This window comes from Hesperophylax consimilis, chromosome 27 (genome assembly GCF_061612785.1).
Source record: "Hesperophylax consimilis isolate HC1 chromosome 27, BYU_Hcon_1.0, whole genome shotgun sequence".
NCBI classification, from domain to species: domain Eukaryota; kingdom Metazoa; phylum Arthropoda; class Insecta; order Trichoptera; family Limnephilidae; genus Hesperophylax; species Hesperophylax consimilis.
The window spans coordinates 245301-264536 of NC_142862.1; the positions used below are offsets into that span (position 1 = coordinate 245301).

Here is a 19236-nt window from a genome sequence, read left to right on the forward strand (position 1 = left end):
AAAACTCCTTAGTTCCACCGGCTCCGGGCTCCGGGCAGTTAGTTACGCAGTTAGGGTGTGGTAATTAATGTTTAGTCCATTCTATCGAACTGAAATATAACGGGGAGAGTAAAATCATGTTTGGTTTGTTCTGCTGTTTTATTCCCAGAATTTATATAATTTCCATTTCACAGTTGAAACATTTCAAACATCCACTAAAATCTATGACTAGATTACTTTTATATAATTATATACGTACATACAAAATAAATATTATTGACAATTCTTCATATTCATAAAAGCTGCACCATCTGTAGAAAATAATGCATGTAGTAGTATATACACGAATTACAATATTTAAATCTCGGGAATATAATTAGTGTAAATAGAAACATTATTTTCTTATTGATAAGTATTGTATAAAGAAATTAAATAATCTTCTACTTTATTAAAATGTCAACAACCAGTTTTCTACAATTCACCAAATAAATATACCCAAATATATTATGTGGTTTGGAGGAGAAGGTATACAAAAGCATATTCTACATCAGATCTGTAATCACTATAATATATTGGTTTTATGGAGAAAATCAATATTTAGATGGTGCAGTTTTCATCGAAAATTACTTATTTTCTTTCGAAAAGTAAAAAAATCTTAAATCTTAAGCGACGATTCCAAAAAATCCCAGCCAGTATTTGATGAAATCGTCACATACTTTTTCTAAGCGGCTCCAGAATTTTTGACTTTTAAGAAAATGTATTTAAATTAAAATTATTCATATTTTTAATGTGCCATCAAAATCACTTTGCTTCTTAGGACTTAAAACGACAAAATGGATTGATAAAAAACTCCTTTAGAGAATAAACTGCATTTGTTTTCTCCGGAAACAGAATTAATCTCGGTTTTATCGACAATGTCGGTTATTTGTCAAGTTTTCCGAGTACGACTGCAGTGTATGTCGACTAAATCTGCTTAATTTCGTGTATAGGGACAGTTATTTAATCATTGAATTCTTTAGGGATTCTCAAACGAAAATTTGAAACAGAAAAAGAGATGATCGCATCTAGGTACATCTAGGCATCCAAGACCGCATCTTTTTTTGATTTTTCTGTTTTAAATTTTTGTTTGAGTATCTCTAAAGAATTCAATGATTAAATATTACAATCTGAGGTTTTACTCCCTAAGTAATTCCAAAAATAAAAATTAAGTATTTTATCATTGACGATTTGCAGACGTGCAAATTTGCCACTCAAAAATGTTTCCTCTAAATTACATTTTAAGAGAAGTGAAATAAATGCAACCTTTTCGGAGTTTCAAATAATAAATGCATTTATGTAAATGAATAACATTATTTGTGACAACATTTTGAAAAGCCATCTTAATACGAACAAAGGTAAAATAAAAATATGCTTACTTTATAATTTGAATTTTCCTACGCACTATTTAACTTATTTCAAACAATGTTCAGTATATTAATAAAGATAATATAAGTAATATTTTATTAATATATAGTTATTGATATTCTTGTTAAGTGTGGTGTAATTGTGGATACATTATTATTTCGGGGTTCGCTTGGTCTTCTGGTTTATTCATTTTAACGTGCTGTCAAGGTGTTTTGATCCCTGGAAAAATATATTTATAATTATTAGACATCGGATTTTACATGCAATAAAATATATCAAATTATGCAAAGAATTAATATTATTACGAAGAAGTAGGTAAATGACACAAAACATGTGCGTTTATTTGAAAAAAACTTACACCTGAAATCAATGCAAATGAAAACAAGGATTTTCTTAAATTATTATTTCTCACTTAAATTATTCGCACCCGTTTATTCAATTAATTAAGTGTAGGCTAATTCGTTACACTCTTAAATAAAATATCATATTCGATACATGCCATATGCTCTTTAATTCTATATTCTCATTGTAAATGCATTTGCTCTTAAATTCTATATTCTCATTGTAAATGCATTTGCTCTTTAATTCTATATTCTAATTGTAAATGCATTTGCTCCTAAATTCTATATTTTCATTTAAATGCATTTGCTCTTTAATTCTATATTCTCATTGTAAATGCATTTGCTCTTTAATTCTATATTCTCATTTTAAATGCATTTGCTCTTTTTTTATTTTTTTTATTTTGTACATTATTTTTTATAATTTATGTTTTCCAGTAATGTAGGCCTCACTGGGTGGCTTGCCCGTACTGAGGCCTTCATTTTATAATATGAAAATATAATCTACATATTACATTTAAAGAGAAAATAATACATTCAAAAAGAAAATAATACTTTTAAAATTAAATAAACGAAATACATTTAAAATTAAAAAATAATACAATGAAAATAATCTTGTGTGTTTGTGAGTGATGTGTGTTTATATTGGTTTTGTGTGTTACGTGTAGGTTTTATTTTTATTTTATGCTATGACATTTTGGTAATATTGTCTTTTTTGTTCTTTAATCAATTTTGTGTGTGAATTTATTTTTATTTTCCTCAATATTAATTTCAAGTTTTACACTGTTGAAAGCTTTTATAAAATGGTATTGGTAGTGTCTTTGTCCAAAGCTTGATGTCGGAGTTTTTATGTTTTCTTTGTACGCTTGTCTAACTGGTCTGTTAGTGTTATTTTGTGTATGTTGAAATTTATTTTTTTTGTCAAAAATGTAGTTTAGTAGTGTTTTAACGTATAATTGGCGTACATCTAGTACGTCACAGCTGTTGAATATTTGGTCTGTATCAGTCAGTCTATGTTTTTTTAGTATTACTTTTAAGATCGTTTTCTGTGCGGTTTCTATGTAATTGATAGCCGAGTTTGTTGCTCCTCCCCAAGCAATAATTCCATATTCTATTATCGATTGGAAAAGTGCAAAATATATTGTTTTCAATTGTTTTATTATATATATGTTTCTTATGTTTAGGAAAATGTGTATTGTTTTGAGAAGTTTATTTGTGATTTGTTTGATGTGAGGTATCCATCTAAGGTTATGGTCAATTACGATTCCTAGATACTTTATTTGTTCTTTTTTTTTCTAGAGGAGGGCAATCGCAGATGTTGGTGTTTAAACATTGGTGTATTTTTATGGTGTTTGTGTTGTTTTTTGGCTGTCCCGTGCTATTTATACTATATGTTGTGAATTTTGTCTTTGATATGTTAAGTGTAAGTATGTTTGAGTCTAGCCATGTTTTCACTTGCGAGATTCCCAAATTCGCTATGTTTTATACATTATTCCAATCCTTAGATTTGAAAAGTAAAACTGTGTCATCAACATAGCTAACTATTTCACCGTCTATTTTCATGCTGCAAAGTTCATTTATGTAAATAGTAAAAAGAACGGGCCCTAGTATGCTTCCTTGTGGAACTCCATATGTAATCGGCAGTGGTTTACTAGTATGGTTGTTAATTTTGACTTGTTGAGTTCTGTTACTCATATAACTTTTTAATAGTTGAAGTTCCTTGCCTTTGATACCCATGTTTTCTAATTTTTTTAAAAGTGAATTTGGCAGATTGAGTCAAAGGCTTTAGCTAAATCTAGATATATCGCTATTCATTTGTACCCTTGATCTAAGTTGCTATGTATATAATCTATTGTACATGCCAAAGCTTCTTTTGTGCCTATTTTTGTCTCTTAATCCATATTGGCTATCCGAGATTAATTTGTTTTCTTCTAGGTATTTTATAATTTGGTTTTTTAATACTCCTTCGAAAATCTTAAAAGCGAGTTTAACAGAGTGATTGTTCTATATTTAGTTATTTCCATTTTGTCTCCGGATTTATAAATAGGGATAACTAGTCCTTTTTTAAGAGTACTAGGAAAGCAGGAGTGTGTTATACTTAGGTTGATTAAGTGTGTTATAGGTTTTAAAATTTCATTTTTTAATATCTTAATGCAATCCGTTGTTATCTCATCTAATCCAGGAGCAATTCGGTTTTTTAATGTGTTTATTTTTTTGTCAATTTCCTCTTCCGAGGTTGTTTTTATTGTAAATCTGTGTTGTGTCGGTTTTTTATTGATATGTGATCTAATTGTTTGTGTTATGCAATTTACGGTTCGCTAAAACTTTTCCTATATTTGCGAAGAAGTTGTTCACATGATTTGCTATAGTTTCTGTATTTGTATTGACATCTAATTTTTTGGAGTTAATATTTAGATTTTCAATAGTATTTTTCTGTTTGTATTTTTGTGTGTATGTAACTTCTTTTAATATTTTCCATATTTCCTTTGGGTTATTTTTTTCTCTTTTAAGTTTTTCTCTGTAGTACAATTCCTTAGCCACTCTAATAATTTTCGTGCAGATGTTTCTATATCTTTTATAATAGTTAAGTTGTTCCATGTCGTAGGGTGTATATTTAATTTGTTTGTGAATTTTGTCTCGTTTACGAATACAGTTTAATATTCCCTGTGTTATCCATAGTTAAATTTTTTTGCTTTGTGTGTGAGTTTTACTTGTTTTATGATAGTGTTATTATTTATTTCTTGTGCTAACATGTTATTAAATTTATCCCAGGCCTCTTCCACGTTCTCTATTTGGTATATTGTACTCGAGTCTTTTTTTTTGAGTTTTTCTTTCAAGTTTGAGTAGTTTATTATTTTTTGTGAATATTTTGTCTTGGTTGGGTTTTGTGTTTTCGGTGTCTATTGCTATCATATTCATGTAGTGATCTTTAATTCTAGATTCTCATTATAGATGCGTTTGCTCTTTAATTCTATGTTATCATTGTAGATGCATATGCTCTTTAATTCTATATTCTCATTGTAAATGCATTAGCTCTCTAATTCTATATTCTCATTGAAAATGCATTTGCTCTTAAATTCTATATTCTCATTGTAAATGTATTTGCTCCTAAATTCTATATTATCATTGTAAATGCATTTGCTCTTTAATTCTATATTCTCATTGTAAATGCATTTGCTCTTTAATTCTATATTCTCATTGTAGATGCGTTTGCTTTTTAATTCTATGTTCTCATTGTAGATGCATATGCTCTTTAATTCTATATTCTCATTGTAAATGCATTTGCTCTTTAATTATATATTCTCATTGTAGATGCGTATGCTCTTTAATTCTATATTCTTATTGTAGATGCGTGTGCTGTTTAATTTGTATTCGTATGTTTGTATATATTTATTATTATTACTAGTTTTGGGCTTGTGCAGATGTTTGGGACAATCACTAACAAGATGGGACGGACAACCTGCGCTTTTGGCGTGTCTGAGTTTCTAAGATATCTTAGAGATTTCATGTATTATCCCTGGTTATATATCAATCAGCATTTCTGTCCGATGTACTGGGTATTAATAACCTGGTCGATAGAAGGAAAACTGCTTTGCACACAACCTTCTGAACGGCCATGTCTGTATTCCTGTTGATATAATACAAAAACTGAGTGGCAAGCTGCCGACAAGTTCACGCTACCGCGCTGGCTCAGGATTTCTACTGTTCCGAAGTGCAGAACAAAGTTACCATTGGTAATGTCTCTAGTAAAAAATATTATATGACAACATGTTCCAAAACTGAAATATATATTAAATTTTTATTTAAATTGACCGGTCGGTGGCCGAGTTGACATCGCGCTTGGGTCCCACTCAGGCGTAGTGTGTTCAATCCCTCGGCTGGCTAAGTCCTCCATCACAACACAAGCAACATTTTCAGCATTCTGCGGTGGTAGTAGGAGATTTTCAAATATTGTCAGGTTATTCGTAACCCGGGAATATTTGTCTTTCTTTTTAAAAAAAAAAAATTTTTTTTTTTTAATATTTAATATATATTTCAGTTCAAATATTTAAATATTTGATGACTTTAACCAACCTATGAACGCATCTGTACAGGTTGCCGATGCCCACATAGGCACACTTCAGTGGCCCTTCGGACTGGGTTCCGTCGCCTGGGGCGCCTTCTGGCCTGTTCCGGATCTCTTCTGCTCCAATTGGCGCCGGCTCCTCCATAGGCGCCTCGTTAGGGTTCGTTTCCTCTGTGCTTTCGGCCACGTAGCCTGCTCGCTTACCGTAACGACTTCCCATAAAGAACCTGTTAGTTAAAAAAAACACCTTATTAAATGGGCTGTGTATTATCACAATGGTTATTCAGTCTCGGGCGCGGAAATAAACAATTAAAACACAAACAACATAATGTTTCCCGATGAATTCTAAGCAAAATTTACAATCTCTATTGTATAGGATGAACAAACTATGTTATGTAGAATGATTTTTTGGGGGAAATTACAATATAGTTGGCTATACACGTGCAATTTACTTATCTGGGAAACAATTATAGATTCCTCACTATTCTTACATTAAACAGTATGTTTATAATATTACATATACTTACAACAAAAGATACTACATAAATTACATAATATATGTATTTACATAATATATCATTACATTTTATGAAGTTTGGTTTAGTTGGTGAACAAGTCATTATATTTTTAATAGAAATTTTATATTTATTTGCGTTGCTATTAAAAATATTTACATCGGAGAGAATTTCATTTCATGTTGTACACAGTCTTTAAGGCCAGCATTTTGGTTTGAATTAGATTTACAATGTTTTTCATTAAAAAAATTGTACGATCGTCTGTGACGTGTATCGTGAGCGAAATCTATTATGTGTAATATATCAGGACAGTCGGTAATGTTGCTTACGAGCAACATCGCATCCGAACATTGTCTACGTACACTTCATTAATCAAGTTGCATCCAGATAATTATTTAATCGATTGTGCGATTCACCAGAGACCACACGGTTGACGCAAACTCTAGATGGCTTAGTTATATTAAATCGATTGTGCGATTCACCAGAGACCACACGGTTGACGCAAACTCTAGATGGCTTAGGATGGGTTGTTTTGGAGGATTTGAACAATTCATCAAATTTCAACGTTCATTTTCGGGGTCTGTGAAAGTCCTTTGCCAGTTCTGTTAATATATCATTATAGATTATTGGCTTGACAGAACTGAAATAAAAACAGAACTTGAATAAATCTTTCGCGGAACTGGAAAATGAACGTTGAAATTTGATGAATTGTTCAAATTCTCCGAAACAACCCGTCCTTAGTTATATTAAATCGATTGTGCGATTCACCAGATACCACACGGTTGAAGCAAACTCTAGATGGCTTAGTGATATTAAATCGATTGTACGATTCACCAGAGACCACACGGTTGAAGCAAACTCTAGATGGCTTAGTGATATTAAATCGATTGTGCGATTCACCAGAGACCACACGGTTGACGCAAACTCTAGATGGCTTAGTTATATTAAATCGATTGTGCGATTCACCAGAGACCACACGGTTGACGCAAACTCTAGATGGCTTAGGATGGGTTGTTTTGGAGGATTTGAACAATTCATCAAATTTCAACGTTCATTTTCGGGGTCTGTGAAAGTCCTTTGCCAGTTCTGTTAATATATCATTATAGATTATTGGCTTGACAGAACTGAAATAAAAACAGAACTTGAATAAATCTTTCGCGGAACTGGAAAATGAACGTTGAAATTTGATGAATTGTTCAAATTCTCCGAAACAACCCGTCCTTAGTTATATTAAATCGATTGTGCGATTCACCAGATACCACACGGTTGAAGCAAACTCTAGATGGCTTAGTGATATTAAATCGATTGTACGATTCACCAGAGACCACACGGTTGAAGCAAACTCTAGATGGCTTAGTGATATTAAATCGATTGTGCGATTCACCAGAGACCACATGGTTGAAGCAAACTCTAGATGGCTTAGTGATATTAAATCGATTGTGCGATTCACCATAGACCACGTGGTTGACGCAAACTCTAGATGGCTAAGTTATATTAAATCGATTGTGCGATTCACCAAAGACTACGTGGTTGACGCAAACTCTAGATGGCTAAGTTATTTTAAATCGATTCAGCGATTCACCAGAGACCACATGGTTGACGCAAACTCTAGATGGCTTAGTTATGTAGTATAGTTGTGAATTCTATTATATTTCTTATTGTGAAACTTATCACATTTATTTTTTGGAATAACTTTTGAGTAAAACCTCAAATTGTAATATTTAATTATTGAAGACAATAGTAGCGACTCCTAAACGAAAATTTGAATCAGAAAAATCATAAAAAGATACGGTCACATCTAGAATTCAAACCCAGAACCCTTGCTTTGCCGGGGCACCGCTCTGCCAACTGTCATTCAATTATTAACTCAAAAGTTATTCAAAAAAAAAATTTTGGTCCTCGACTTGCAGAAAAGGTCAATAGATGTCGCACATTAAAATTAAAATAAGATTTATTTATCTAAGACACTGTCTAGATTGCATTTAGTTCGTGTTGAATCTTGCGATCTTACATAAAGATAGCTGCCAATAAAAATGTGCGGTGAGAAAATGAAGATAATGTTGGTAGTACTTATTCGGTAAGTATGATACAGTTAAATATGACCGAATGAAATAGGGTCCCATTAGCTCAGCTGGTTGAGCGGTGTCCGGCAAGGTAAGGGTCCTGGGTTCGAGTCCTGGGTGTGATCGTATCTTTTTCTGTTTCAAATTTTCGTTTAGGAATTGCTAATATTGTCTTCAATAATCCAATCATTTTAGCTGCTTTGTTTGTCATTTGATCAATATCAAATTTATATTTATTATCGAGAATCAGACCAATACCGACATTGTTTTTATGGAAATTATTATGTTGTGACATTTTACAAGTAGAAATTCAATTACTTTTACGCATTTGACTTAGGCGTTGTTTTTATGGAAATATTTTAATATTTCAATAATTTTGTTTGTGTTTTTTAATAAAAAATAACTATGTTAATTTGCTTACGAAGGCAATCTTGGAGGTTAATCGAAAAACTTAAATTAATCAAAATTAACTTTATTCATATAGACCGCCTTACAACTAAGTGTAAATATTGAGTACGCTGTGAAATGTCACATTAAAAAGTTCTCTGTTTTTGCTTACACAGCTCATTTATTACAAAATCTCATTAAAAAATTATGCAAACCCTAAAAAGTAAACAGTCTTGTTTTAAAAACACTATTATGAGTTGAATCATCTACCAAATTAATATATTATGCAAGTCGGGAATTGGGAGACAGGTCTGGTATGGATACCGTTGCCCCGGGAACCATTCATTGGATAAACAAAATCTCTGCCACAGGTCACCCCCAGGGGTTTATTATATTTGGTAACTCCCTAAAAAGACCATCTACACAGCATTCCCAAAGATTATAGGGCCTCCTGTGTGGAGGTGGTAAAACTGCGAAGCCAGAAGGCCTAGTGTGTTGTGAGGAAGAAGGCAGTGGGGAGAAAGAGGAAGGTTGGGAACAATTCAAAAGGGCGGTACTCTATGTATCCACAATTACTTTCAAACTTATTCTAATGACTGCTTTTTCTGCAATGTTGTTTTACATTTACGATTTTGCTGTGATATTGAGATGGCGGAATAATAGTCAATAGACCGTATTAACACGAGGTCGTCATTTTCTTTTCAGAGAATGTTTGAAGTCGAAAAAATTACAGCACTTATATAAGATATTAAAATCAAACATAAACATACGTAACGTTCGCATTGTGCAATATTTGAAAGAAAATTTAATCAAAGATATTTCGTTACTTAATACGTATTTCTATTTTTGTCACCGTTTTAAAAATAAGACAAAATATTATTATGTAAGATCGCGAACTCTTTCACATCATTATTACGTAATCCAACCCTCAAATTACGAAAATCAACATAAAATACCTAATTTTTTGAAGAAGATTTCTTCTGAAAGCTTATCACTTTGTGATGACATTATTGATTATATTAAAACACAAATAACTTTGTTTACATCACTTTAATATATATAACCTCTACCTCTAAGTATAAGTATATACTTACTCCTGATGAGGTGAACTTTGTTCATGAAACTTGTAGAGGTTATATATACTAAAGTGATGTAAATAAAGTTATTTGTGTTTTAATCTAATAAAATAACTACTTATAATTATTACGAGCCTCTGTAAAAGCATTCCACGGTGTAGTAAATCAATCAATGATGTATGATTAGTCAAAGTAATCAATCAAACATGATGTTGTAAATAAATATCACCGTGTACCGAACGTGTCCTTAGCGGGGTTTTACCGGTACAAATGGAAAACATGTTTACATACCACTAGTGCAGACCCGTCCACAATCACGGATAGTCTGAATTCTTAACAAATCAATTACAATTTTGAAAATAGCAATCAAGGGTTAAAATAACGTACGTTATAATCTACGCGTTCATAGACGGCGTTAATTTAATTATTTTAGGGAAAAACACCATTTGCAAAGAAGTTATGTTATAATATATTGGGTTGAATTATTTATTTGCGTCCGCACACACGCAATATGCATATTAATAAATAGATTTGTGTTTGTTTGAAAGACATCACTCGCCACAGCGGTGGTGTGTGGACGTATACGTAAATACTTTCGTCTTTACAATATTAGAGTATTGTTACACCGTTACTAGTATTTTGCCGCGAGTGAGGTGACTGCGGTCACTAAACCCAACCCATTATGAACGTGCTACAAATAATAGAACATATTAAACTAGAAATCTCAAATATTTCTACCAAACAGGACTCCAAGGCCAAAACTAATCTGGAAACAAACATCAAACTTCTAGAAGAAGAAAAATGGATGCACGAAAAAACTTCATTTCAAAACGAGATTGTTTCTCTGCAAACCAAACTTATAGAAAAATTAGAAAAAAAAATTGAAAATTCAAGTTATATGGAAAAAAAAACCTATGCAAGTCGACTAAAAGAAATCCCGGAATCGAAATATTCATTGATTATTAAAAGTGAAAATTCAAATATGACATCAGACGCAATAAAAGAACAAATTGTCAAAAAAATAAAAATAGCAAATTTAGGCATTGCAGTAAATGGAGTTCGTAAAGCCGCCCAAAATAAACTGATAATATCTTGCCCTACTAAAGTCCACGCAGAAAAATTGACGGATGAAATTAACAAAACGCTCAAAAAAATATGGTTGCGGAAGAACTAAAAAAGAAAAACCCAAAAATTTTCATAAGAAATCTACAGGCAGATTTGACAGAAGAAGACATAATCGAGGCTTTAAAAACCCAAAATGAAGGTATCAAAGATATAATGGAAAATGATACAAAAAACACTGTAAAACTAATAAAAATGTTTAAACCTAAAGTACAAAATGGACTCACGAACTATATACTAGAAACCAGCGGAGCACTGAGGTCCTACCTCATCGAAAAGGAAAAAATCAATATAGGATTCAGCAGAGTACGAGTGGAAGATGCCAACCCCCTGACGCAGTGCTACCACTGCTTGAAATTTGGACACACTGCACTGAAATGTTTGAGCAAAGACAAAAGCGCGACCTGCTTACATTGTGCTAAGGATCACGAATGGAAGGAATGCCCAAACAAAAACTCGGAAGAAACATGTAGCAACTGTATTTACCAAAACAATACTTTTAAGATGACCCTTAACACTAATCATAAAGCAAACAACACAAACTGCACTTACTTTAAAAAGATGATGCATATCGCGCAAAGTCGCATAGACTATGATTAGGTATGTTTATATGTATTATTATTCTAAAAAATCAATGCTTCTAACCAAAACTTTATTTAAATACTTAACATCTTCTTCTGATAAGCACAATAATGTATATCTTTTACTTCTGAAATATGAGTATCTCATATCTTTGATATTTTTTTCTTCTTTAAATATATTATATTCTAATTTATTTTCCGGTATCTATAGTGTTAACACGGGAGTATTGAAATGTATATTGATGTTAGTTTATCCTAGGTATACTCATACATGTAGAAAAAATATTTATTGTTGTCAATTATTTAACCAAAAACTTTCTGAACAAAGCAAAAATCTAACTAGGAATATATTGGTAATGTTTACTTCCGTAAAAATATTTATACAATTTATTTGCCTTGATAAATCTTCACAATTGTTTACATACTATTGCCGCCTGTTAAAATATTATTCAATATGGGTGATTTGAACGTAGATTTTGACACCTCAGAAATCGCTTATGAACGCACACAAAGTTTTGAGAACTGGATTATCAAAAAACATTTTTCGGGAAATAATAATTTAACTGCAATCAACTTAAATATTCGATCCTTATCAAAATATTGGGATACGTTTCTTGTCGTTATCTCTAGCTCTCTAAGTAATATTGATATAATCACGCTTTGTGAAACGTCGATTAATGAAAATGATATACATCTATACAAAATATTGGGTTTCACTTCTCATTACTTTTGTCGAAAAAACAAATCGGGAGGCGGGATTATTTTATATGTGAAAGATCACCTAACGTTTGAACAAATTAACATAATGCCAACTAAATTTGAATGTGTCTACGGAACTATTTCTGTCAAAAAACATAAACGTCTACATATATTGGCAATATACAGACCACCTAATTCAAATAAAAAAATATTTCTCGAAGAGCTAGATGTAATATTGGGAAATATTGAAATTAAAGAATCCGTTATGGTACTTGGGGATACGAACATAAACTTATTAAATTATCAGGAACCAATTGTTATGAAATATGAAAACATTATGGCTAAATTTGGATTTTTAAAATGTATTAATGACGTGACCCGTGAAGCCATACTGACTAACTATGTAACGGCTACATGTCTAGACCATATCTATGTAAGAGAGAGAGAGACAAATGAAATCAGCTCATGTGTATGTGAAACTATAATAGCGGATCACTACCTTATTGCAACAACGATGCGTTTCTCTACCTATGAGGCAGGTACCACCAATAAATCGCACCATACAAAATATACTGTAATATCGGAAAAAAAGTCGACCTACTTATTGAAATCACTGATTGGAATGAAATACTTAACATAACGGAACCTTACTTAATTTATGAAGAAATTAAATCGAAATTCAAATATATTTACGAAAAAAGTACTGAAACAAAATCAAATACAAATAAACAGCGTAATAACCAAAAGGGCTGGATAAATTATAATCTCATTGAAAATATACAACTACGTGACACATTATGGAGGAAATGGAAAAACATGCCTAACAATAAAATATATGAAATCGAATTCAAGAAATACAGAAATAAACTAAATAAAAAAATATTAAACACAAAAAAAATATACTATAATAACAAATTTAAACATTGTTTCAAGGACATTAAAAAAAACATGGAATGAAGTAAATCAAGTATTGGGTAGGACAAATAAATCCGATTGTGATGAAGTAATATCTAAATATTTCTTAAATTCCCAAACTGCGGATGTGGTGGCAGAAAACTTTGCAAAATTCTTTGACGACGGTGTAAATCAGTTATTGCACGAATGCAATGTTCGAGCGTCTGAGTTGAAGCAAGAACATTTGCAACATTCAATGTACCTACCAAGAGCTAATACAGAACAAACTAAATGCATTATCGGAAGAATGAAAAATTCAAAGACACCGGGCGTGGATCTAATTCGCATGTATGATCTAAAAAAACATGTTAAATTATTTAGTCCTATAATTACTCACCTAATTAACAGAATTATTGACACAAGTCACATTCCAGCTGAACTAAAATGCAGCATCATAAGGCCCATTTTTAAAAATGGAGATCACACCGTAATAAATAATTATAGGCCTATTTCCTTATTACCCGCATTAGAAAAAATATTGGAAAAATATATATCTATAAATTTGGATAAATATTTAAATAATTTGGGCATTATTGATGAATGTCAGTATGGCTTCCAAAAACAAAAAAGCTGTGATAAACTGCTCGAAAAATTTTCCAATTATATAAATTCAGAGCTTAACTCAAAAAAACATGTACTAGTATTATTTATTGATTTCTCAAAAGCTTTCGATACACTCAGCCATACACAATTAATCAAGGTACTCGAAATCATAGGAATCCGTGGTAAACTCCTATAATTTTTCAAAAACTATTTAACAAATAGAAAAATGTATGTAAAGATTTTGAATGTAATGAGTAATTTTAGATTTATTAAGTCAGGGGTGCCACAAGGGTCAATTTTAGGACCAACATTATACATTATATATGTAATTGCCATGTCTAAACTTTTTAAAATAGCCCGTAGATTTATTTTTGCTGATGATACTGCACTAGTTGTCTCTAATGAAAACCCTGAAATAGCTATTCAAGAATTACAAATTGACTTTAACGAGCTACTTAAATGGTCTCATGATGTAGGATTAATTATTAATGTCAAAAAAACTAAATGCATGTATATAAGATCACCGAGCTTGAAAATGTGGAACTTACCTAAAATAACTGCACATAATTTTGATTGTATACATAAAAAAATGGATAATATTTGCTGCTGTGAAAAAATTGATTTTGCAAACGAATATACTTACCTTGGCATAATCGTAGACAATAACTTTAAATGGGACAAAAGTGTGATCAAAATTTGTAACCAGCTCCGATGTTTGGCGAGTAATTTTTATAAATTAATATTTGTATTGCCTCGATGTACTCTCAAACTTATATATCATTCTATGGTCGAATCAATACTTAGATATGGAATTCGAACTTGGGGACACTCGAGTAATGTTAATATTAAATACATTCAAAATCTACAAACTGCTATAATTAAAAAAAATGTTAAACCTAGCATTTACAAACAAAGAAACAACTTAAAATTACTGTATGGCTCTGAGGGCCTATTCCCAATTAAAGGGCTTCTCTGGTTTATTATAATTATGGATAATGCGGGAGAAAATGCGTACAAAAAGCCATTGGTGCATAGTCACAAAACAAGATTTACTGAAAAAAAAGGCCTAAAAATTCCACTAATATCAAATAAGTATGGTAGCAGAACACTTGACTATTTGATACCTGTGATTTATAACAAATTTAACGAAAACTTTAACTTGAAAAATAATGAGGAACCTTGCCCTAAACTGACAAAAAAGTGGTTAGTAAATGAACAAAACGTTTATCTATCCTAAACATTATATTTGGTATTAATATTTAAACTTAAGCTAATGTGTATTATGTTATAACATTAAATGGTAGAACCTACAGACAAGCTGATTGTCACAGCTTTGTGGGACTACCCATATCTTATATTGTATTACATGTAATTATATTAAATTTAATAAATAAAAAATAAATAAAATAAAAAAAATTGACTTTGTATTCGAACAAAACTCTCATATTCATATATCAACTTGAATTTTTTTTTAAATAAATTTAAAATAAATCAAATTTAATAATGTTATAATAATTATTAAATTTGATTTATTTTAAATTTATTTAAAAAATTAAATGGAGTTCTACGAATTAAACACCAAAACAATAAATAAACAACTTGAAAAAGGCGCTTTTTCTCAAATAATTAAATTGCGTCAGAAAGATAGGTCGGGTTTCCCACCCTGGTGTCGGAGGTCGATCCACTGAGTCCATCAGCATTATTAATGTTATGGTCATTGCAAAAGCAACATTTTCCGTTCATATATTGATGGAAATATGCGTCGAAAAGATGGGTCGGGTTTCCTACCCTGGTGTCGGAGGTCGATCCACTGAGTCCATCAGCATTATTAATGTTATGGTCATTGCAAAAGCAACATTTTCCGTTCATATATTGATGGAAATATGCGTCGAAAAGATGGGTCGGGTTTCCTACCCTGGTGTCGGAGGTCGATCCACTGAGTCCATCAGCATTATTAATGTTATGGTCATTGCAAAAGCAACATTTTCCGTTCATATATTGATGGAAATATGCGTCGAAAAGATGGGTCGGGTTTCCTACCCTGGTGTCGGAGGTCGATCCACTGAGTCCATCAGCATTATTAATGTTATGGTCATTGCAAAAGCAACATTTTCCGTTCATATATTGATGGAAATATGCGTCGAAAAGATGGGTCGGGTTTCCTACCCTGGTGTCGGAGGTCGATCCACTGAGTCCATCAGCATTATTAATGTTATGGTCATTGCAAAAGCAACATTTTCCGTTCATATATTGATGGAAATATGCGTCGAAAAGATGGGTCGGGTTTCCTACCCTGGTGTCGGAGGTCGATCCACTGAGTCCATCAGCATTATTAATGTTATGGTCATTGCAAAAGCAACATTTTCCGTTCATATATTGATGGAAATATGCGTCGAAAAGATGGGTCGGGTTTCCTACCCTGGTGTCGGAGGTCGATCCACTGAGTCCATCAGCATTATTAATGTTATGGTCATTGCAAAAGCAACATTTTCCGTTCATATATTGATGGAAATATGCGTCGAAAAGATGGGTCGGGTTTCCTACCCTGGTGTCGGAGGTCGATCCACTGAGTCCATCAGCATTATTAATGTTATGGTCATTGCAAAAGCAACATTTTCCGTTCATATATTGATGGAAATATGTGTCGAAAAGATGGGTCGGGTTTCCCACCCTGGTGTCGGAGGTCGATCCACTGAGTCCATCAGCATTATTAATGTTATGGTCATTGCAAAAGCAACATTTTCCGTTCATATATTGATGGAAATATGCGTCGAAAAGATGGGTCGGGTTTCCTACCCTGGTGTCGGAGGTCGATCCACTGAGTCCATCAGCATTATTAATGTTATGGTCATTGCAAAAGCAACATTTTCCGTTCATATATTGATGGAAATATGCGTCGAAAAGATGGGTCGGGTTTCCTACCCTGGTGTCGGAGGTCGATCCACTAAGTCCATCAGCATTATTAATGTTATGGTCATTGCAAAAGCAACATTTTCCGTTCATATATTGATGGAAATATGCGTCGAAAAGATGGGTCGGGTTTCCCACCCTGGTGTCGGAGGTCGATCCACTGAGTCCATCAGCATTATTAATGTTATGGTCATTGCAAAAGCAACATTTTCCGTTCATATATTGATGGAAATATGCGTCGAAAAGATGGGTCGGGTTTCCCACCCTGGTGTCGGAGGTCGATCCACTGAGTCCATCAGCATTATTAATGTTATGGTCATTGCAAAAGCAACATTTTCCGTTCATATATTGATGGAAATATGCGTCGAAAAGATGGGTCGGGTTTCCCACCCTGGTGTCGGAGGTCGATCCACTGAGTCCATCAGCATTATTAATGTTATGGTCATTGCAAAAGCAACATTTTCCGTTCATATATTGATGGAAATATGCGTCGAAAAGATGGGTCGGGTTTCCTACCCTGGTGTCGGAGGTCGATCCACTGAGTCCATCAGCATTATTAATGTTATGGTCATTGCAAAAGCAACATTTTCCGTTCATATATTGATGGAAATATGCGTCGAAAAGATGGGTCGGGTTTCCTACCCTGGTGTCGGAGGTCGATCCACTGAGTCCATCAGCATTATTAATGTTATGGTCATTGCAAAAGCAACATTTTCCGTTCATATATTGATGGAAATATGCGTCGAAAAGATGGGTCGGGTTTCCTACCCTGGTGTCGGAGGTCGATCCACTGAGTCCATCAGCATTATTAATGTTATGGTCATTGCAAAAGCAACATTTTCCGTTCATATATTGATGGAAATATGCGTCGAAAAGATGGGTCGGGTTTCCTACCCTGGTGTCGGAGGTCGATCCACTGAGTCCATCAGCATTATTAATGTTATGGTCATTGCAAAAGCAACATTTTCCGTTCATATATTGATGGAAATATGCGTCGAAAAGATGGGTCGGGTTTCCTACCCTGGTGTCGGAGGTCGATCCACTGAGTCCATCAGCATTATTAATGTTATGGTCATTGCAAAAGCAACATTTTCCGTTCATATATTGATGGAAATATGCGTCGAAAAGATGGGTCGGGTTTCCTACCCTGGTGTCGGAGGTCGATCCACTGAGTCCATCAGCATTATTAATGTTATGGTCATTGCAAAAGCAACATTTTCCGTTCATATATTGATGGAAATATGCGTCGAAAAGATGGGTCGGGTTTCCCACCCTGGTGTCGGAGGTCGATCCACTGAGTCCATCAGCATTATTAATGTTATGGTCATTGCAAAAGCAACATTTTCCGTTCATATATTGATGGAAATATGCGTCGAAAAGATGGGTCGGGTTTCCCACCCTGGTGTCGGAGGTCGATCCACTGAGTCCATCAGCATTATTAATGTTATGGTCATTGCAAAAGCAACATTTTCCGTTCATATATTGATGGAAATATGCGTCGAAAAGATGGGTCGGGTTTCCTACCCTGGTGTCGGAGGTCGATCCACTGAGTCCATCAGCATTATTAATGTTATGGTCATTGCAAAAGCAACATTTTCCGTTCATATATTGATGGAAATATGCGTCGAAAAGATGGGTCGGGTTTCCCACCCTGGTGTCGGAGGTCGATCCACTGAGTCCATCAGCATTATTAATGTTATGGTCATTGCAAAAGCAACATTTTCCGTTCATATATTGATGGAAATATGCGTCGAAAAGATGGGTCGGGTTTCCCACCCTGGTGTCGGAGGTCGATCCACTGAGTCCATCAGCATTATTAATGTTATGGTCATTGCAAAAGCAACATTTTCCGTTCATATATTGATGGAAATATGCGTCGAAAAGATGGGTCGGGTTTCCTACCCTGGTGTCGGAGGTCGATCCACTGAGTCCATCAGCATTATTAATGTTATGGTCATTGCAAAAGCAACATTTTCCGTTCATATATTGATGGAAATATGCGTCGAAAAGATGGGTCGGGTTTCCTACCCTGGTGTCGGAGGTCGATCCACTGAGTCCATCAGCATTATTAATGTTATGGTCATTGCAAAAGCAACATTTTCCGTTCATATATTGATGGAAATATGCGTCGAAAAGATGGGTCGGGTTTCCTACCCTGGTGTCGGAGGTCGATCCACTGAGTCCATCAGCATTATTAATGTTATGGTCATTGCAAAAGCAACATTTTCCGTTCATATATTGATGGAAATATGCGTCGAAAAGATGGGTCGGGTTTCCTACCCTGGTGTCGGAGGTCGATCCACTAAGTCCATCAGCATTATTAATGTTATGGTCATTGCAAAAGCAATATTTTCCGTTCATATATTGATGGAAATATGCGTCGAAAAAATGGGTCGGGTTTCCCACTCTGGTGTCGAGGGTTGATCCTCTGAGAACTTTAACATTTTACGCTCATTGTTGGAAGTAGAAGGAATGTGTCGGTAAAAAAAAATCGTAGAAGTCGGTAAAAAAAACACTTCTGCGACCCAAAGTGGTTTCATTATAGCCCAAAAAACATATCCAATATCATCCTGATTTATGTTTTTTAATACTGATCTCT

General features: G+C 33.4%; 1 protein-coding gene across 1 annotated transcript in view; it reads right to left on the minus strand.

The window, feature by feature from the left end:
* Nucleotides 1–260: 260 nt before the first annotated feature.
* Nucleotides 261–19236, minus strand: part of RYa (RYamide) — a 67735-nt gene continuing 48759 nt past the window's right edge. Inside the window, exons 4-5 of the mRNA XM_089648031.1 lie at nt 5796–6014; nt 261–1602 (exon numbers count right to left, since the gene is read on the minus strand). Coding sequence (XP_089504157.1) covers nt 1575–1602; nt 5796–6014 — 247 coding nt within the window. The 3' untranslated portion in view covers nt 261–1574. The remainder of the gene's footprint in view (nt 1603–5795; nt 6015–19236) is intronic.